This window comes from Galeopterus variegatus, unplaced genomic scaffold, assembly GCF_000696425.1.
Source record: "Galeopterus variegatus unplaced genomic scaffold, G_variegatus-3.0.2 Scaffold845, whole genome shotgun sequence".
Classification (NCBI taxonomy): domain Eukaryota; kingdom Metazoa; phylum Chordata; class Mammalia; order Dermoptera; family Cynocephalidae; genus Galeopterus; species Galeopterus variegatus.
Genome location: NW_007726956.1, coordinates 741,350 through 762,894, shown reverse-complemented (window position 1 = coordinate 762,894; position 21,545 = coordinate 741,350). Strand labels below are relative to the sequence as shown.

General features: G+C 55.3%; 1 protein-coding gene across 3 annotated transcripts in view; it reads left to right on the top strand.

Moving 5' to 3' along the window:
• The window catches only part of IQSEC1 (IQ motif and Sec7 domain 1), a 174,624-nt gene that overhangs the window by 120,622 nt on the left and 32,457 nt on the right, over window positions 1–21,545 (top strand). For all 3 annotated transcript variants that reach the window (XM_008572882.1, XM_008572884.1, XM_008572883.1), the window contains exons 2-3: window positions 6,102–6,396; window positions 11,290–12,539. In XM_008572882.1, the coding sequence (XP_008571104.1) occupies window positions 6,102–6,396; window positions 11,290–12,539 (1,545 nt within the window). The remainder of the gene's footprint in view (window positions 1–6,101; window positions 6,397–11,289; window positions 12,540–21,545) is intronic.

The window sequence follows — 21,545 nt, the reverse complement described above, 5'->3', positions numbered from 1 at the left end:
AGGCTGGGGGAGGAGGAGGGCCGGCTGTGCCTGAGCCCAGGATCGGGGCACTGGGCAAAGTGTGGGCACATCCACATGCAGCTCTCCAGCCTGTTCTCCAGCCTGCCCTTGGCCAGTCCCACCACCAGGGCCCCATCCTGGGTACATGGAGCTCATCCCATGGGAAGGAGCAGGTCTCCCTCCCCTGGCCATTCCCATCTTTGATGGAGGCTTTTGGGGATCCTTGGGCAGTTGTCTCCAGCCCTCACAGGGCAAGACCCCCAGTGGGGTGGATGGACCACACACACATGCTCTGGGTGGTCTACATGCGGAGGAAGAGTGTGTGGGGTGGGTGCTGCGGTAGGTGGGGATGGCCTCGTGGAGGAAGTGGGGTTTGAGCTGAGACCTGAGTGTGGCTCCTTAGAGGCCAAGAAATACAAGTAAACAGTACAGATTCAGATGGGCCATGTGGTACTGGGATCCAGGCTTCCAGCCAGGATTAAGGTCCCTTTTTACCACATCTCTGATGGGTGTCTGACTTGCCACAGTTGGCACACTTCCAGTGACAGAGAGCTCACTACCTCCTAAGCAGCCCTCTCCACATGAGAGTGGTCTTAGTTGTATGCGCAGGAGAAATCTGCTCCGGCCTCAGGATCAGGATATCTCCCTTGGGGCTGCATTCCTCCTGGCTGTGCAGTCCCAGCTCTTGGTAGGAGACCTTGAGTTTTTCTCCTGGCATACTGTTATTCAGGCATGGCACGTGGAGTTCATCTCACGTGCCAGCTGGGATCAGTTGTGTGGAGTGTTGTGTTGGAAGCAGGCAAAGGCTTTGCCCAAGATTAGCAGGAGGGAGTCTGTGATCAATTAGCAATGTCTGCAGGGGTGTGAGTGTGGAGTTCATCTCATGTGCCAGCTGGGATCAGTTGTGTGGAGTGCTGTGTTGGAAGGGGGCAAAGGCTGTGCTCCAGATTGGCAGGAGGGAGTCTGATCAATTAGCAATGTCTGCAGGGGCGCTAGGAGGAGGAAAAGGGAGAGAGGGGGATGGTCAAGCACCTGCCCCAGGTCTGCCATCCCTGCTCTGGGGCTTTGGGGCCAGTGCAGCACCTGACACTGTCTCTGCTGTGATCTGACAACCCGCGGGCAACAGGGCTATTTCACTGCTGGCTTTTTATTCATGTTAGTGATTGGTTTCCCAGCTGCAGTACTGCATCGGTTCACATTAATTTTATGGTAACGAAAAGTCTCCCAGTTTTTTTCATAAGAACAACCATCAAACCGTATGTTCCTCCCATCTTGACATTATTTCCGTTATATGAATATAGGATTAATTTAAATCAATCCCTTGCTGTTGGGCATTTAGATTATTTCTAAAGTTTTATAATTAGAAACAACACTGCTGTGAAAACCCTTGTATTTACCTCTTTGCAACTTGGTCTCATTTTCTTAGCACACGTCTCTGGAAAGAGAGTTGCTGAACCAGGAGAATTTCCTGAGAGCTCTGGGTGGCATCCACCTAACTGCCATAGAATGTTCCAGAGACTCAAAACTGTCAGGAAATGTTCAGGGACTTGGAACAGTGCCCTGCCCCATTCCTTGATTTGCATGTGGCCCAGGCAACTGGGAGAGATCATGAATTCTGGGGTGCAGTTGAGGATCCTCTTTGATGTGTTCAGTCCTGTCTGATGAATGGGGTGGTGGGAAAAGTTTCCCCAAGGGAGCGGAACTGGGTGGTGAGATGTTGAGCAGCTGAGCTCAGGAGGTTGGAGGCAGTCATGGGGTCAGGGAAATAGGGCTGGTCTGGCTGTTCCCTGACCCAGAAGTCCCGCCTAGAGCTTTGTGCACTCTGATAAAGTGTGAACTTCATTTTAAAGCCAAGATCTGTGTCACTCAGGCATCTGCCCTCTGCCGTAGGGAGGAAGAAGATGACTGTTCTGTGACATATGACAGTTCTTCCTCCCCACAGGTAGAAACGGAGGGCAGAGCTGAGCCCGTAATTGGGAAGCAGGAGGGGCTTACAGCCTGGAACTTCAGGGTGTTACTGTAGAGAAAACATCTTTATGAGTTCAGCCAGAACTTGGTCGAGCATATGCATGATTTAAGTTTGATAACTTTTCCTCGCTAGTGCTCTGAAAAAGCCATACTGATTTGAACCCACATCAGCAGTCTGAGAGTGCCCATTGCTGCACATACTTGTCAACACTGGGCATTTGCAGTTAAAAAAAAAAAATTATCTTTTTGTTATCAGTTCAGATAGGCTCAGACTGAGAAAACACTCTCTTTTAGTGTCTCGTACGTGTAGCTTCTGACTGGGACCACGCTGTGATATTTATTCTCTGGCTCAAGATGGGATCTTTAGCTACCTAGAAAAATTCTTGCGATGCTCACTTCTGTCCACACGGCATTTGGAGGAACCTCTGTGGCACCATGCTGGTTGCAGTAGGATATCCTGGCCGTCTCTTTTCTTATCAGGATGGTTTGAAGCTGGTTTTGATTTTTTGGAGTGTGGAAAGGCTGCCTGTCATACAACTCAAGCGTACACCACTCACGTAAACTTGATGGGACATGGTGGTAGTTGTATTGCAGCAAGAGGAGGTGGCGAGAGGGGGTACTAAAGTGGTGGTGCTCAGGGACTGAAGGGACAGGCTCAGGGTGACTGTCAGAACCTCCCTTCCTGGAGAACGTGGCCTTGAGGGGAGGCCTGGCCCTCTCTCCCAGGCACGTCTGGAACTGCTAGCCTGAGGCACGGGGAGTCAGTGAGTGCCCAGAGCAGAAATCCTGGTCTATCACAGCCCCAGAAAGTTCTTGCCTGTCCCCAGATACCTCTTTCCCAATTCTATCCCAAAGAGCGTCCTGCCCCTGGGCCCAAAGCCTGTCTCCCTCCACAGCAGGTGATGCCCACTCTGATGTCTGTCTGTGACCCCAGCCGTCCAGCAGCCAGAGCAAGGCACAGCCCTTGAGTTAAGTGGCTGTCACCTACTTCTCTGTCCTCAGCCCCCTCTGCCCAAACCATGGCTGACGGGAATAATGGCATTCTCTCCAGTTCTCTGGCAGACCAGGCACTCACTGTTCACTCCCTGTGGTCAGGAAGAACGTTCTGTTCTGCCTGCTTGCAGCTCTTTTCAGGCCACATGGGAAAGGGTTGAAGAGGTGGACAGTCCCCCTTTATCCTGGCTCGTGGGTCACGGGCAGCAGCGAGGGTCCAGACCAACTACCACCTGAAGGAGCTACCTGGCAGCTCAGAAGCAGTCCCTAGGCCACCAAGGGGCTTCTGCTCCCCTTCAGGGACCTGCGGGGAAGCCACCTGTCAGCCTCCATGTGTTTCTGCTCACTCAGGACTATGAGGCTGTGTAAAACTCTCCTCCTAGGGTTGGCCTGTGGCTCACTTGGGAGAGTGTGGTGCTGATAACACCAAAGTCACGGGTTCAGATCCCTGTATAGGGATGGCCGGTTAGCTCACTTGGGAGAGCGTGGTACTGACAACACCAAGTCAAGAGTTAAAATCCCCTGTATAGGGATGGCCGGTTAGCTCACTTGGGAGAGCGTGGTACTGACAACACCAAGTCAAGAGTTAAAATCCCCTGTATAGGGATGGCCGGTTAGCTCACTTGGGAGAGCGTGGTACTGACAACACCAAGTCAAGAGTTAAAATCCCTTTACTGGTCATCTTTGAAAAAAAACCAACAAAAAATAACCTCTCCTCCTATGCACGGAGCCCTGGCTGCATCTCTTCAAGGACGAGACTGTTTCCTGCCAGCCTCTTGCTTGGAAACACAGATTCGGCCCCTGATTGAAACATTTCCAGTTTGGGGGATGTGTGTGTGTGGAAATGCTTCCTTGTGGTGTGCTAGCAGGCTGCAAAGATGAGGCAAGAGGGAGGAGAACAGTGGGGCAGGAGCAAAGGCTGGAGCTTCCCCAGCAGAGCCGGCTGCTCCTCTCTGGGCAGAGGATGGCGGGCCTGAGGTCTGGTTCAGGGGTTCCTTCACTCCTTCACACAACAGTTGGTTGAGGGGCCGAGTGTTTATTGTGAGGTACTGTTCAAAGTTTTAACAAAAGAATGGGAAAACTTTGAGATCTGCCTGTCCCCATTCCTCTCTCCCACACTACACATGAGGCGTACACACAGCACATACGCACAAGGCATGTACACCCAGCACATACACCCGAGGCGTGTACACACAGCACGTGTGCACGAGGTGTGCACAGAGCACGTACACACGAGGCGTACACACAGCACATACGCACGAGGTGTGTACACACAGCACGTACGCATGAGGCACACACACAGCACATACACGCTAGGCCCGCAGGAAGCTGCTGTGGGGTGGGCTGCAGGAGAGGGTACTTGGGTGACTATTGTGATGTCGGGAGCATCTTAAAGTGCTGTGTTCCTCAGAAACCTCTAAGGAATCTAGTCTAACCCACTTGTATTTACAGAGAGGGAAACTGAGGCCTTGAAATGAGGGGTGACCTACCCTGATTCACAGCCAGATGAAGGCAGAATCAGGCAAAGGACCTGGGTCACCTATCTCCTCGCCCAGGCTCTTTCCCAAGGAAGCACCTCTGTCACACCTTAGCCCCTGGGCAGCAGGATGGGATGTCCCACTGCCTGTCCCTGAAGGCAGGAACCAGCTGGTGGAATGGAAGTCCCATTTCTAAACCACAAGCTGGAAAGCAAGTGCTGAGATTTGCCACCCACCCCTGGCTCAGGGTGAGATTGGAATCAAAGGGCAGGCTCCTCCCACCACTTGGGTGGCTGGCCTTGGTCCTCTCTGCTCCGGGCCCTCCTTCCCTGGGTCCCCATTCTCTTGGTTTCTCTCAGGGTGCTCCTAGGAGTCGGTGAATACTGTCATATTCTACACTTGGCAATGGGACCCTGGCAGGCCCTGTGGAGGAGGAATAGGCATAGAAGCAGAGCTGGGCTGGGGTGGACCAGTTGGCGTGGGGCTGCAAGGCGTCCTGTTGATCTGAAGAAAGGACCGTTGAGGAAGGACTACAGCCTGGGTGGGGCCCGTGTTCCCTTCTCTCTGCTGTGCCACTTTCCGTGAGACATCCACCTTGGCCCCAGGGATCCCAGGGTCTTTAAAGTCCCTTCCAGTCTGAGGTTGAGGGATCTTATAGGGACCAGGAACCTGGCAGAGCAACTGCAAGTTGTGTTAGAAGCTTGTTGCATAAATCTGTCCCTTCGCTCCTTGTCCCACACTGAAAAGCAATCTGCAGCGGAAACCAGTGTCTGCACAGAATGAAAAGGTCTTTAAAGTTCATGATTTGGGATCAGTCAGTCAGCCAGTCCCGCTCTGTCCTTACCAGTTGGCCCCACTCCTACTTGATGCACCATGTTGTGGGGACAAGAGGCAGTGAGATCGAGGGGAACGGGGTCCCACCAACTTGGGCTTGAATCCTGATTCACTTGCTTGGTACTTTTGTGACCTCACCTGTACAGGGGGAGTTAATAATTTCTCCTTTGCAGACTGGTTTTAAGGTTTAGAGAAAAATGTGTGTGTAACATTGTGCTGGTTTCCAAGCCTGCCATAGCAAATACCTCAGACTTGGGGGGGTGTAAACAACAGGAATTTATTTTCTAATAGTTCTGGAGGCTGGAAGTCCAAGATCAAGATGCACAGTAAAGAGTCACTTTTGTTAATTATTGCTTTAAAAAAAATGGTGGAGGGGGGGAGTCAGAGGTGTACTTAATCCAGGTGGTGGGAGTGAAGACGAGAAGGTGACAGGATTCGCTCAGTCGGTATTTCCTGAGCACCTACTGTGTGTCAGGCATTGCTCTGGTGCTAGAGATCATCAGCAACCCAGTGGGCACATCTCAGGGAGCGGACATTCTCACGTGGGAGATGAGCAATAAGCTAATTCAATCAGTAAAGTGTATTGGGTGTTTGAGGGTGGCAAGTTTTACAGAGAAAACAGTGAGTGGGGTGGGAGCCTTGGGAGGGTGCCGAGAGGAGGGTCTTCGCAGTCGCAGGGTTCCTCTGGCTGCATGTGGGACACAGTTGTGGCCCGAGGGAAAAACAACAAGAGCAGGTGGTGTGGGCTCCTGCCCACGCCCCAGCCCTGGCCCCCTGGGTTCTGGTTTCCCACTTACAGGAAGCCTCTTGCCTCTCTCTCCTCTGCAGCGTCGAGGGCGAGGCCCCCAGCAGCGAGACCGGGACATCCCTGGACAGCCCCTCAGCCTACCACCAGGGCCCCTTGGTGCCCGGTTCCAGCCTGAGCCCGGACCACTACGAGCACACATCGGGGGGAGCCTATGGGCTGTACTCGGGGCTGCCAGGGCAGCAGCAGCGCTCACGGAGGCCCAAGCTGCAGCACTCGACCTCCATCCTGCGCAAGCAGGCCGAGGAGGAGGCCATCAAGCGCTCGCGGTCACTCTCCGAGAGCTATGAGCTCTCCTCGGACCTGCAGGACAAACAGGTAGGCTCTGCCCACCAGGTGTCCCATGGGGAATGTCTCCCAGCTGGTGGCCACTCCCATGACAGAGTGACAGAGTTGAGTCAGGGGCATTTTACTAAGGATGTGGTCCTCCCTCAGTCTCAGCTCCGCCTTCTGCTCCTCCTGGGAGCCTTTTGTCCCAGCTTGGCTGTGGCTGAAAGGCTTGAATGGACTTAGAGCAAAGGGACTCAATTGCGTGACGTTCCTTGTGGGGACTCGCAAAGATTCGTCTTCAGATGAGGCCTTCACCTAGGTCACATGATCCTCACGGCCGGGATCTGGGGTCCGTGGTGGCATCCGAGTGTCATGGCCCAATACCACCAGCACATGCAAGTTACGTGGCCAGCCCTGAGGTTCCGAGGACCCAGGAGAGGATTGAGGGAGGGAGCCTCTGGAGAGAGGAGGAGGGAGGACAGTTCCTGACATAAATAGCACAAGCTCTAAAAAGAACACCAAGCCCATTCACAGCCTCTGAGGCAAGGTTGCTTATTATATCCCCTAGGGTTTACAACTCGGTGTTCGCATGGGAAATCACCTCACTGAAGGCTGCACTCCCTCCCTCAGGGGCCTTGGCCCACAGAGATGACGCAGACCCACCATGGGGTGGACACCTGTGCGCAGAGCGACGAGGGTGCACGGCCTGCCTGTTGGCCAGCTGAGGAGGGACTAGAAGCAGCTTCTCAGGGTTGAGGGGAGACGGGAGAGTCCTGTTCCTGCTGAGTTGGTAGGTGCAGGAGCAAGGAAGTGAGAGGTCCCTGGGGAGGCAGAGAGCCCTCACTTCCAAGTCCCTCATAGTGCAGGCGCATAGTAGGCCCTTTAGTAAGAATCCCAGTGAGTGAACAGATGAAACATGAGTGAGCCAGGGAGTGAACATGTCCCTCAAAAGCTTCAGGCTTCAGGAAATCCCCAGCCTGCCAGGAAGCAGCTCTGCAAGCTTGTTGGGACAGGCTGGGGAGTCTGCTCAACTTCCCCCAGCTCTTGGGCATTGAGCTTTGGGCAGGCACTTCATGGCTCCCAGCAGCCACCTCTGCCCTGGCCTGGCCCTGGGACACTCAGAGGCCCCCAGACTCTGTGCCACAGAGGTCACCTTGCCCTCCATCCTGCCCACAGCCACTATGTGGCCTGGCCTGCACTCTGTTTGCTCCTCAATATTCCTGTTGGTCCTTTAAGGAGCAGAGATCTGGGCCTAGTGTGGCCCCTGACTTCTTCAGGGAGCAGTGGGGCCACTGCTCAGGACGGGTCTTCTTTCCTGGCAAAGAATTCCTTTCTCAGCCCCCTCCTCACCCTGCCTTCTGCCTTGCCCTGCGACTTTGGACAGCCCTGCCTGCTATGGCCCTGATCTCTCTCCATCCTTTTACCTGTGTGTTCAGATTAACAGGGGCCAGAAAGTGGCCAGAGCCTGGTAGCAAGTCATCCTCTAATCTTGTGGCACTTGGCCCCATGCCCAGGCCAACGGCAGGGGAGAATGGCCTCTGTTCCATTTATCAGTTAATGCTCAGATCCACAGTGGATCACAAACAGTTTATAGTGAAAGACATATGCAGCAGGACCATTAAAATAGAAATGAGAAAGGTTACAACTTAATAGAGGCCTGTGAGATAATGACACGCTCAATACGGACCTAACAGGGCTGCAGCTGTTCATTTTCATTCCATGCGTGTTATCTGAATGCTCACGTACGCCACTGTGCTGGGTGCTGGTGAGGGCACGGCGAATGAGATGAGGGCCCTGCTCTTGAGCTGATCCTGTTGGAGGAGACAGACCATGAGCATGTTAGTGACCAAGGGACAGTTTAATTCCAGAAAGAGATACAAACTCCAAGGAGTGTAAAATTGGGGAAAGAAATAGAGTGGCTATGGAAGGTGACAGCATTGGATAAGGGTGGTTGGGAAGACCTCTCTATGATGGCATTAGAACTGGATGTTCCAGGAAGAGGTAACAGCAGGTGCAAAGGCCCTGAGGCAAGAACGAGCTTGGTATATGTGAGAGATGGGAAGGATGGCAGGGAAGAGGTAGCAAGGAGGTGAGAGAGGAGGTGACACAGGACCACTGAGCAGCCCATGCTTTACTGAGCCTCCTGGCAAGCAAGGCAAGAGTGGGGATAAGACAGACTGCATGGGAGTTGCCAGAGGAAAGTAGGTACCCGGATTCCACGAGGGGTTAAGTCTGAGTAACGCGAAGTCCCATTTTAGTGAAAGAAGCCCAGTGGGAAGTCTTGTGCATTCTTCTGGCCCCTGGTCTTCTGTACCCAGCAGTGTTTTCCTGTCCTTTAGAGCAGGAAGCCTGGGTGGGTGTCAGGTACTGTCTGCAAGTGGCTGAGAGGTGACAGTTCTGCTTTGTGATTCCTTGTCCCTGCTGTTCAGAAATGTTTCTTTAAAGGGCAAGAGAGGGCCTGATGGGAGAGCCCAGCCACAGAGTGGGCTTCTCCACCCACTAAATATGTGGCCTGGGCTCTTGCTTCCCTCACCTGTTCCCCTCTCCCTCATTTGGGAAGGGGAATAGTGAAACACCCAGGGAGATGAGAAGTTGCTGTGAGCACCAGCTGAGGGCACACAGCCCCTGGCACACACGTGAGCAGATGTTCATTGAATTCCCTCCCCTGGGTCCTAGCAAACTTTTAGACTGGGCCTTGCATTAGTTCCGACCCAAAAAGTGGATTGACCACATTGGGTTTGGGGGACAAGCAAGAGCAGGCCTGAGTCAGGCTGTGTCCTCCCAGGGGAGGGACTGAGAGGGGCTTTGGTGGCTAAACACAGAGCCCAGTTCTGCCTTCCTGAAGTCCAAACCCCCAACACACACAGGGACTTCGGGAGGAGGGCTCAGGAAAACAGGGTGGCTGCCTGATTGCAAGGCCCAGAGCCAGCAGGAGGGAGGGCCATAGAGTGAGCTCGGGCTTGACCATGGCGCTGGACCCAAGCCATTTCGGCCCAGGGCTGACAGGAGGGGCCCAGGACCACAGGCCTTCTCTGGCAGCAGAGAGAAGGAGTGGAGAAGGGGCTTCTTGGAGCTCACCCTTATTGGCCCCATGGGCTTTCTGTGCTCCACTCACAACCCAAAAAATAGAAACTTTCTGCTCACAGATGTGGAAGTGAGATCATCTCTTTGGATGGCATTCAGTAACTTCGGGGAGAGAGAAAAAACAGAACCGCCCTGGCTGACTCTGGGCCCGGCTGAGCTTGGAAAAGTCATTCCCCCACCACCCGCCCACCCCCTCCCGCGGGCCGGGAGAGCTGTCGCATTCAGTGTTTGGGAGCTCTCTCCAGGCCTGTTTTGCAGGTGTACCTGAGGTGGGTTGGCCCCGTGGAGCGTGCACACTCATACCCAGACTCAGGTGACATGCTGATTTGCTTTACAGAGAGGTGGACAGAAGCATGAAGTCACTCACCTAGGCCACCTCCTGGGAAGCCAGAGCACCAGGCTGCCCGTGGGTGTGTGTGGCCTCTAGTGGCCCCGAACCTCTTTCCCCCGACCTGGCACAGCCCTCGTTTGCTCAGCAGCTGTTGAGCGTTAGTTACTCCAGTTCTGAGTGTGCATCTGTTCATCTTCCATGACAGACTCTTAGCTCCTCAAGGGCGAGGACCTTGCCTGTCTCCCTCTCTACCGCCAGACTCAGTGTGACGCTGGCCATAGCAGGCAGGTGGTACTAGATGGGCAGGGTGCAGCGTTTTGCCTTGCTCTGAAGGGCCTGAAAACTCTCCTAGACCCACATCAGAGGTCTGGCCTGGCAGAGAAGCCCAGTCCTTATCCCGGCTTTTCTTTGATTCCCACGGAGCTAGATCACCTGCAGAGCTGTTCTCCTTTGTCACTCAGGAGCAGGGCATGGGCCCCAGCCCTTGGTGCTGTCCTCAGTCATGACTGCAGGACTTCACTCTGGGGAGACATTGAGCCAAGGCACCCGAGAGCTCGCCCAGCCCCCTCCCACAGCCCGCCCTTCCAGAATGCAGGCTGTGCGGTCCATCTCCACATTCCTGGAGATGGCCATCAGGAACTGGTGCCAGTGAGTGGGCCAGCCCTGGAACCTACAGGCCCTGAGTGTGTGTTGGGTCTCCTCTCTGGACCTCAATTTGCCCATTTGTAGAGTGAGGGGTGAGGGGCCGCACACACTGTGAGCACCTTCCAGGAATGCAGCTGAGGGTCTCCAGCCCAGCTGCCCCATGCTTGGCATGTGCTGAGTGCTTTGTCTCCATCTCATCGAGGGCTCCCCCAATCCTATGAGGTAGGTCCCAGTGCCACCCCCATCTTGCAGAGAAGGAAACTGAGGAACTGCATGGGACCCAGGCTTCCCCAGGGTCACACAGCTAAAAGGGGCAGAGCCAGAATTAGAGCCCAGGCACCTGGCCTTGGCACCTACTCCTCAGTGCAGCAAACCTCTCAGGCCTGCCTGAAACCCAGTGATCCCCGAGCCACAAGAGCCGCACTGCCAATGCTGTAGAGAGGACATGAGTCCGGAGGCCAGCAGCCCTTCCGCAGCACCCCAGGGCCTGACCCAGATCTTTGGCCTCCCAACCTGCGCAGGCCTCGGGTTCCTCACCTCCCGAGGCCTAGCACTACCTCTTCCAGCATCTCCCACAGGGTTTTCGTGAAACTGCTTTTAACTGTGTGCCACAGGCTGTGCTGGGCCAAGGCTGCTGTGACCAAGACGTTGGGGAAATTCGGCACACTACACCCGGCTGCCGTGTGGAGGTTCTGAGAGGGACGCACTTGCCCTCACTTTAACGTGGTGTTTCTCCTGCTCCTTTGACCTTGGAACCCGTATCTAGCACAGGCCCGCCAGCGTTCCCCAGCGGTTGTTCTAACCAACTCTGGGGCATCTGAGGCCTTCCCAGTCATGCTGCCCACATGCAGGCTGTCCTCACGCTGCTCTCCTTCCCCCAGGTGGAGATGCTAGAACGAAAGTATGGGGGGCGCCTCGTGACCCGCCACGCGGCCCGCACCATCCAGACGGCGTTTCGCCAGTACCAGATGAACAAGAACTTCGAGCGCCTCCGCAGCTCCATGTCGGAGAACCGCATGTCGCGCCGGATCGTGCTTTCCAACATGAGGATGCAGTTCTCCTTCGAGGGGCCCGAGAAAGTGCGCAGCTCCTACTTCGAGGGGAAGCAGGTCTCAGTGACCAACGATGGCTCCCAGCTGGGGACCCTGGTGCCCTCCGAATGTGGCGACCTTGGCGAGCCGCCCGCCCTCAAGTCTCCGGCCCCCTCCAGTGACTTCGCGGATGCCATCACAGAGCTGGAGGACGCCTTCTCCCGGCAGGTGAAGTCCCTGGCGGAGTCCATTGACGATGCCCTCAACTGCCGCAGCCTGCACACCGAGGAGGCACCCACCCTGGACACAGCACGGGCCCGGGATGCCGAGCCCAAGCCAGCCCTACACAGCATGGACCACCACAAGCTGGACGAGATGACAGCCTCGTACAGCGATGTCACCCTGTACATCGATGAGGAGGAGCTGTCGCCGCCTCTGCCCCTCTCACAGGCCAGGGACCGGCCATCTAGCACCGAGTTGGACCTGCGGCTGCGGGCTGGGGGTGCGGCCCAGGACTACTGGGCTCTGGCCCACAAGGAAGACAAGGCGGACACGGACACAAGCTGCCGGAGCACACCGTCACTAGAGCGGCAGGAGCAGCGGCTACGGGTCGAGCACCTCCCACTGCTCACCATTGAGCCGCCCAGCGACAGCTCTGTGGACCTCAGTGACCGCTCAGATCGTGGCTCACTCAAGAGGCACAGTGCCTACGAGCGGAGCCTTGGCGGGCAGCAGGGCAGCCCCAAGCACGGCCCCCACGCCGGCCCCCCCAAGGGCCTCCCCCGGGAGGAGCCCGAGTTGCGGCCCCGACCCCCCAGGCCCCTCGACAGCCACCTGGCCATCAACGGCTCAGCCAACCGGCAGAGCAAGTCCGAGTCGGACTACTCAGATGGGGACAATGACAGCATCAACAGCACTTCCAACTCCAATGACACCATCAACTGCAGCTCTGAGTCGTCATCCCGTGACAGCCTGCGGGAGCAGACGCTCAGCAAGCAGACCTACCACAAGGAGACCCGCAACAGCTGGGACTCGCCCGCCTTCAGCAACGATGTCATCCGTAAGAGGCACTACCGCATCGGCCTGAACCTCTTCAACAAGTGAGTACCCTGCCAGGCAGCCTGCCAGAGGGCCGTGCGGAGGAAGTGCCAGGCGGGCATGGGCACACCACGAGCCGTGGCTGGGGTAGCGGGGCTGAGTCCTCCTTTGCTGCTGTCCCTGTGCCTTTGCACGCTCCGAGTCGAAGCTTTGGAGTGAGCGGGTGTGAGGGCAGGTGAGACGCTGCACCGCATCTGTCGTTAGGGGAGATTCAAGCCTTGTGAGTGGAGACCCAGTCCCTCCCAAGGGCCACTGTTGTATGGACAGCAGACGCCCATGGGCTCAGCAAGGGCAGAATGGAGGCTTTTCTGAGAGAGGGGCATTGGGTCCCAGAGTCCAGGACCCTATTTGTCACGTCCACCCCATGTCTGCCCAGCAAGCAGGAAGTCAGGCTTGGGGGAGGCAGAGCACCGAGGCCTTGGAGCAAGGTTGTGTGGCCCGTGTCTGGGGGCTTGGGGCTGACACAGGCCAGACCCGGCTGCGTTGGAGGGAAAGGTCTTGGGGTGCTATGTGAGTTGGGTTCATTCAATGGCTGCTCCCCGTGGGGCCCTGGAAAGGTGCTATCGGGCAACCCTGAGAGCAGATCCAGGGAAGGAGGCGGGTATTTAAAGCAGACTATTCTCAGCACAGCCAAAAATAGCAAGAGGAAGGGGAGGAGGGCTAAGCAGTCCCTTGGAGGGATATTAGCAGGCTCTTGTTAAACCTGAGATTTCACATTATTTCCATCCATGGGGCCTCTGGGATTTGGGGTCATCAGACAGGCCTGGCGCTGACTCCCTGGGAGTTGAGGACATGGCCAGCCTGGTGGTTACTGACACACATCCTGGAGCCAGAGGCAGACGGGATTCTTCCCAGAAGTCCAGACTAAGGTGATGAGAAGGACAGTGGGACCTCTGCTGCGCTGTTGTGGGCTGCCCCAAGGCCAGCGCAGGGCCTGGGCTGTACCCCTATCCTTCCTCTTCTCCTAGGTGGGGGAGACTTAGGGGCACCTGTGAGCCATCTCTGATATAAGTGGACACATTGTCCCGGGGGTGGGTATAGGGAAGGGCCATCCAGAGGGCTGTGGGTTATTGGTCCGTGCTCAGTCATGAACAAAGAGTCTTGGATGTCTGGCACCTGCCAGGGAGGCTCTCCCATGAGACTCCCGTCCTCCAGGGGCCTGCTGCTCAGAGGGCTAGCCCCACTGCTGCGCAAGCCATGGCCAGAGTGGCCCACTGGACAGTGGAGGCTGTGTGCCGCCATGCCCATCCCGACTGTCCCCAAAGTCTGCCCCCTGCTCCTGGGCACAGCCCAGCTCCAAGATCCTCTCTAGACCCAGGCCTGCGTCCCCTGGGGGGAGGCTGGGATGACCGGGGATCCCAGCAGAGTGGACAGGTTGAAGCCAGCAGTGGGGGCCAGGAGGCCAGGAAGAACAGTCTATCCCAACCAACCAGCTTTGATCTCTGTAGTCTTTGTACTTCTATTAATTTTTAATTACATGCTCAACACGTGAGTATCTTCTCCACAGAAAGTGAAAGCCTTATAAGATAAGGGGAACATCCTCTTTGACTCTTAGCATTTTGGAGCCTTTCCTTCCAGCATCTTTTTTCTGTGCCTTAGTGTGTGCTCTTCGCAAGTGTGGACAGCGGTGGTTAAGGACACAGTTCTAGGGCCATGCTGCCTGGCTCCAAACCCTGGCGCTCCCCCTTCCTGGCTGTCTGTCCCTGGGCAGCTTCGCCTTGTATTCCTCAGTGTCCACACCTGTACAGTAGGGCTGATGCTACCATGCCCACCTCGCGGAGTGGTGCATGTGCAGAGCGCCAAATGCAGTACCTGGCACAGCATGAGGCCGGTGTACCCATCAGTTGCTGTGATTTGATCCTTGCTGACATCATTTAGGGCTTGGGGCTACATGACATTGTCACACAATGATATCTTTTGAGATATAATTAACATACTGTAAAATTCACTCTTATGAAATGTACGAGGGTACTTCAGAAAGTTCATGGAAAGATTCATATTATCTTTTAATTTGATTTTTCCACGAACTTTTTGAAATACCCTCGTAAAATTCAGTAGTTTTTAGTTACACATCTTGCAGCTTTGTCTGTGCTCTCTTGTCTAATAGCAGTTTTGAATTTTAATTCAGCAAATCATCAGTGTTTTCTTATTTAAAAAATTACTTTGGCTTTTTATGTTTTATTTCAAAAGGTTCTCTTTCTAGTCATAAACATAGTTTTTAAATTTTTTTCTTTAGTTTTGTTTCCCACATTTTAGGACTTTAATCTGGAATTTGTTTTGGAGAACAATGCAAGATGAGGGGTCTAACTTTTCTTATGCTCTGTGAATTCACCGGTTCTCTCCAAACAACATATTGAATATCCCGTCCTTTCTCTGTTGACTTGAAATGCCGTCTGATTCCTACATGAACATGGGTGTGTGCTTGGATCCTTTCTTTCATTCAGCAATTATTTATTGACCACCTACTGCATGCCAGGCACTGTTTTGGGGGGCCTGGAACATGTCAGCCAACAGAAGGAAGATCCTTGTGGAGCTCCACACTAATGATTAGAAGATCTGTTTGTTTATTCCTCTGCCAACATCAGACTTTTTTTCTGGTGGGGGGCGGGCAGCTGGTACAGGGATCAAACCGCAGACCTTGGTGTTAACTGCCCTGCGCTCTAACCACTTGGTAACCAGCACACCCCCACCATCAGACTTGTACTTTCCTACAGTTTTATAGGTTTTCTTATTAGGGCAAGAACCCCTCTTTTGTTCTTTTTAGTAAATGTCTTGGCTCTTCTTGGGGAGTTACTCTTCCACGTGAATTTTAGAATCAAATCATTAAGACCCGTGAAGGATGCTGTTGGATGTTGGCATCATCTTCAGCTTGGGGAAACTTGCCCTCCTTCCTCCATGGATGGATGGGGCTGTAGGGCCCAACCACATGTGGCTGTTTACGTTAAAGCTAAGTGAAATCAATCCAGTCCCTCAGGTGTACTAGCCACATGTCAAGTTCTCCCGGGCCACATGTGGTTGGCAGCTACCACACTGGACAGTACAGATGTGGGACAGTCCCATGACTGCAGAATGTGCCCAAGAGGGCAGACCTGCAGGGAGTCTTACTTCAGTGCAGGTGTCAGCAGCCCCCCCACCCCCCGCTCCACCTTCCGGGGCAGGCGCCATTGGGATTTCATGGGGAGCACTCCCTTCTGCCCCTTGAGGAGGCTGCAGGATGGCAGGAGTGTGTCCTAAAGCACTAGCAGGATTCCCAGCTCAGCCCCACACCAGCCTCCAAGCCTTAGTTTCCCCTTCTGTACTGTGGGGTAATGATATTACCTCAGGGAGGTGTTGGGAGGATTTGAGGAGAAGCCGCCTCTCCAAAAACGTTGTTATTTGAACAAGTCAATGCCTTCCTAACACAGATTTGGAGGTTTTTGGTTTCTAAAGTCTTTCCATAGGCATGTACCCACTGTCAAGTCTCCCTGGAGCCTCTCTAGGTCCCAGAGGGGGCTGGTAGTTCAACTCTAAGTGCACAGAACCCCAGTCCCCACTGCAGAGCTGGAACCAGAGCTGGATTGGGAGTTTGAGGCCTCTGAGGCTGGGCAGCAGTGTGGTTGGTTTTTCCCTGAGTGGGCCCTGTGGCTGCTGGTGAAGACTCTGGTGGGCCCTGAACAGCCCTGATGCCCAAGGCTGGGGTGCCTGTCCAGAAGGCCCCTCCTTCAAGACCTCCCTTCCCTCCGCAGGCCCTACACCCTGCTGGCCACGTCCGCCTCTCTCCCTCGGGCTCTGCCTGTGGGTCCCTTGTCCCCTCATACCACCATTGCCCTTCCTCCCTGGACACCCACCTTTACCCACACCTCCTGCCAGCCCAGCCTCCAGGACAGCTCTTCATTCCCGTTCCTTTCCAGTAGTGAGCTTTCCTGGCGCAGCCTCTGTCTGGAGGGAACATCCCCCTCAAGGGCTCTGAGGAGGGTCTGAGTGACGTATCCAAAGCACAGGGGCCAACTGGGTGCCCCAAAAGGAAAAACAAAACAAAGGAAACCCTAGAAGGTGATATGGGTTGGTGGGGAGTGGGCATCCCGGCAGCCTCTGAGGAGGCTGCAGAGGTCTGCCTGACATCCAGATGTCCCTCTGAGTGTCTGCCCTCCACAGACCCCAGGAAGGGCTCACCCCCACTGGGCCCAGCCAACGCCACACATCTGGCTTGTGGGGCTGGGGGGAGGGGGGAGGTTCCAGGAGCCAGAGGCAAGAGGGTTTCAGGCCCAGCTCTGCCACTTATCAGCTACGGGACCTGGAGCAACTCCCTGCACCATGAGCCTCACCAGCCACACGTGGAAAGTGAGTGCGAGGTTCCCACCCTGGGCTTGGTGAGGATTAGAGGTAGCAGAAGCAAGAGCCTGGCCTGGAGCCTGCCATCCCAGGAGGAGCTTGTGGCAGCTGTCATGGTCTCTGGGGCCTTTGCTCCCAGAGTGAGTAGCAAGGGAAGGGGGCTTCCATGGCCCTGGGCTTTAGGAGGACCTGAGCAGATGGTTTGATGGACCAAGTAGTCTTAACTAGTGAGGGTGGCTAATACCTACGTGTGCTGACGGTGTGCCAGGTGCTGCTCCGGGAGCCTGTCATGCATGAACTCACGTTCTCCCATGGACTAGGGACTGTTAGTAACCCCATGTTACAGATGGGTGAACTGAGGCTCAGAGAGGGTAACTTGCCCAAGGTCACACAGCTGGTAGGTGACCAGGCTGGACTTCACACCCTGGCCACTTGGCTCCTGAACCCATCCTCACAAAATTCCCAATGTAGAAACTGCCAGCAGCAGGGTAGCTCTGGGCTCCCATCTCCTCTCTAGGCCACGTGGAGTCCAGGAGGTAAAGCCACAGCACTGGTGGGAGGTCCTGTACCTCTGGAGCAGTGGTCCTGGGGCCGCCATAGCACAGGAGCTGGGGTTGGCACTCAAGCCCTGCTGAGTGCCTAGCAGGTCCCTCACTCAGCCTGTCATCTCCTTGCCCGTGGACAGTGTCGAAATCCCACTGCAGGCTGCTCTGCTCCTGCATCCCATTCTCACGCTCAGAGGTGCGTGCCTCCCCGTGTCCATTCCTCTCTGTCACATCCCTCCCTTTTACTCACCTTGTCACAGGTGGGCCAGGCCAGACCTCTCCCGTCTCCAGAACAGTGTCCTCAGCCCCAGAGCTGCTCTGTGATAAAAGGGGCACCCTCAGAAGGGAGCCAGTGCCTTGTCTCTGAGGAGCCTGGGCCTAGGCAACCACTTGGTGTGACAGTGTGGTGGGACTCCTGCTTGGGCTACAAGCTGTTCACAGGGTTCCCTGAGGACCCTTGCAGCCTGGGATCCTGCATTTGGAGGCAGCCCCCGTCTGTGAGCAAGGCCCCCTCTCTACCCTGAGCCCGGGCAACAGGACCCAGCAGCTGCTACAGGAGAGAGGCAGAGAGTCCCTCTGCAGATCTAGGGGAGGTGCTACTATTTCACCCTTCCAGTGCCCCTGGTGTCACCCTACTACCTGTGCAGGAAGCCAGGGCTTGTCCAGCCTCTCTCGGGAAGTAGCACAGCTGTTGCTGAGCTCCTGATTGCCAGCTCTAGCTCCACGCTCCTGTGGCTGCCGTGTTTGTTGTCATGGATGAAAACAGCAATGATGAGAGCCAGCCTGTATAGACTGTGGATTAAGTGCCAGGCCCTGTGCAAAACATTTCTGTGCATTATTTCACTGACTCCTCACAACCTGCCAGGGCTCAGCGAGGCTGTGGCCTAAGCTCAAGGCCACAGGACCACAGGAACGGAAGCACTGGCTGCAGGGTGGACACCATGCTGCGCCACCTGCCATTGCCTGTGGTGCTGACAGTTTAAAAGGTGGCTCTCTTAGGAGCAGTCTGAGCTGGGTCTTTGGAGGTCGGTCCCATTCCCTTGGGCATGGGCCACTCTGGCCTGTGGGGTCCCTAGCCCTGCTCTGGGTCTAGGGTGGCTGGTGCTGAGCCCCTCAGAGAGGAAGACAGTGCCATGAGAGGCCCCACACGGTGTGCCAGTAGCATGTTGGAGGGCGATTCTCCCACCTTCTCTGTGGGATAAGTGCCAAGGAGGACCCCAGCAGGCGCTCTCTGCTTGGATCTGCAGTCCCAGAGGAACTGTGTGACACAGTAGGCAGTCTCGGGAGGCGATGAGCAGATGCAAGGGGCCCCTTCCCTGCAGAACACAGGAGGGACTCGAGCCTGATTGCTGAATTGGAGAGGCACTTCCAGGCACGTAGGGATTCTCTGGATGCCAAACCTGCTGAGTCTGTCCTCGCCCCTTGGCCGATCCTGACAGCAACTACCTGGAGGCGGGGCTCAGCTCTGATCACAAGGACCCTTGGTCACTGTAGGTATATAGATCCCTGTGGGGGCTCTGGATTAATCAGGGTGTTCTCTGTTGCAAATGAGAGGAACCGAGTCCGACTGGTTTAAGCAAAGAGGCTTTGCTGGGTTATGGAACTGAAAAATCCATCCGTGGTGTCTCTCAGCCCTATCCCCTGCCAGGTTCCTCCTGACCCAGGCCGGTAGGGCCACCAGATGCCCCAGAGCCCATAGTCCAACCTCAGGGCAACCCCAGCAGGAAGAGAGATTCCCTCCCTGTGACTCTTCCGGCTCGCCTGCCTCTCTCTGAGCCACTTCCTATGTCTGCAGCATGCAGGGCTCTGACTGGCCTGCAGCCAGGGTGAGGTCAGCCCACTAGGTCATGGGCGGAGCTCAAGGGTGGGGTGGGCGATCCGGAAGCTGACACTGGGTCCTGGGCAGCCGCCACTTCCTCATCTCTTAGGCAACTCGAACAACTAGAGAACCCTATTCCTGGTCTGCTGGCCCCTGCTGGGAAAAGAGCAGGCTCATCACTCAGCATTATGTTCCAGCAAGTACATTTTCCTTAAGTGCCATTGACAGCGTTGAGATTGCTCCCACCCAGAGCCTTACATAGCTCACTGTTGCCACCAACAGTTCGCAGCAAGGGATGGCCAGAGCCACGTGTGAAGGAAGTTACCGGTACAGAGCATGCTCATCTGTCACACCTGAGTCTGACTCGCGGCAGATGTCAAGAAAGCCTGACTCGAGCCCTAGGAGGACAGCTAGTGCCACACCTGGACACAAACAGCAGGGGTGGGGCTGGGGGCTCTCCTGCTAACCACCAGCTGCTGAAGTGTTTCAGGGACACGGCAGGGTCAGGGTGGTGAGGTGGGCCGGGTGGAGGTGGTGCAAATGGCACAGTTGGCACCTTACAAATGCTGGGTCCTTACAAGTGGAGCTAAGGAAAGCTAAAGAAAGAGTCGTCGGGGGTTTACATAGAGAAGTTGCGGGGGTGTGGGGTGACTCAACAACTGGACAGAGTTGATTTTCAGCAACAGTGAGGGGGTGGAGAAGGAAGAGTGAGTTTTTAGGGGCTTTTGGGGGTAAAACAGTGTGTTAAAAGTCACTCTATCTTGCTGGGCAAACTGGAGCTACGTTACTTGACCTTTCTGTGCCCTCGTTCTATTATATGTCAAAGCTTTTGTGTTGGCTGTTCCCTCTACCAAGGACCCTCTTCCTACCTCCAGGTTCAATGTCACCTCCTCAAGGAGGCACTTCCTGATGGTCCCTCCTGCCCCTTCCAGCTGCAGTGGATGCCTTCCCCAGGTCATTCCCTTGCCTCCTCCTCCAGCTGTGTAACCGATATTTGGGGGGCTTAGAGGCATAGTGCCTTATTCACTCATTCATTCTTCACAGTAACTGTGTTGTGGGCATTGTTTCTTTTTTTTTTTTAAAAGATGACCGGTAAGGGGATCTTAACCCTTGACTTGGTGTTGTCAGCACCACGCTCACCCAGTGAGCAACCGGCCATCCCTATATGGGATCCGAACCCGTGGCCTTGGTGTTATCAGCACCACACTCTCCCGAGTGAGCCACGGGTCCCTTGCCTCCTCCTCCAGCTGTGTAACCGATATTTGGGGGGCTTAGAGGCATAGTGCCTTATTGACTCATTCATTCTTCACAGTAACTGTGTTGTGGGCATTGTTTCTTTTTTTTTTTTAAAAGATGACCAGTAAGGGGATCTTAACCCTTGACTTGGTGTTGTCAGCACCACGCTCACCCAGTGAGCAACCGGCCATCCCTATATGGGATCCGAACCCGTGGCCTTGGTGTTATCAGCACCACACTCTCCCGAGTGAGCCACGGGTCCCTTGCCTCCTCCTCCAGCTGTGTAACCGATATTTGGGGGGCTTAGAGGCATAGTGCCTTATTGACTCATTCATTCTTCACAGTAACTGTGTTGTGGGCATTGTTTCTTTTTTTTTTTTAAAAGATGACCAGTAAGGGGATCTTAACCCTTGACTTGGTGTTGTCAGCACCACGCTCACCCAGTGAGCAACCGGCCATCCCTATATGGGATCCGAACCCGTGGCCTTGGTGTTATCAGCACCACACTCTCCCGAGTGAGCCACGGGCCCTCAGTGTCGCGCCCGTACCGGACCGGGACCGGCCACGGGATCGCAACCCTCGGTGTTGCTCCCGCACCTCGCTCAGCCAGTGAGCGGGAACCGGTCTGTACGTGGGATCCGACCCCTCGGCAGGAGCGCCACCGCGCTCCCAAGCGGCGCACTGTAGCAGTGCGCCACCGGGCCGGCAATGGGCATTGTTTCTAATTCCATTACACAAACGCACAGAGATGTTACCTAACTTGCCCTGGGTCTCCAAGCTAGTAAGTGGGGCTGAGATTTAGGCCCAGGCTTGTGGCTCCCACAGCCATGCCTTGCCCCCGTGCTGTCGTGTGTCCCTATGTCCTCGGGTTTTATCTCCCTCCTTTATTGCTCTCCAGTGAGAGCGCATGGTTTTTGAGGATGGGGCTTGGTTTAGACCATCGCTGTGCTGGCGCAGCACCTGGCCCAGAGTGGGTGCTCAGTGTCTGTGAATGAAGGAGGCAAGGCGCCGTAGAGCTGCACAGCTCCCCCAGAAGTGACACATACCCCCTCTGCTCACAGTTCGGTGTCCAAGGCTCATCCCATGCCCGCCCCCCC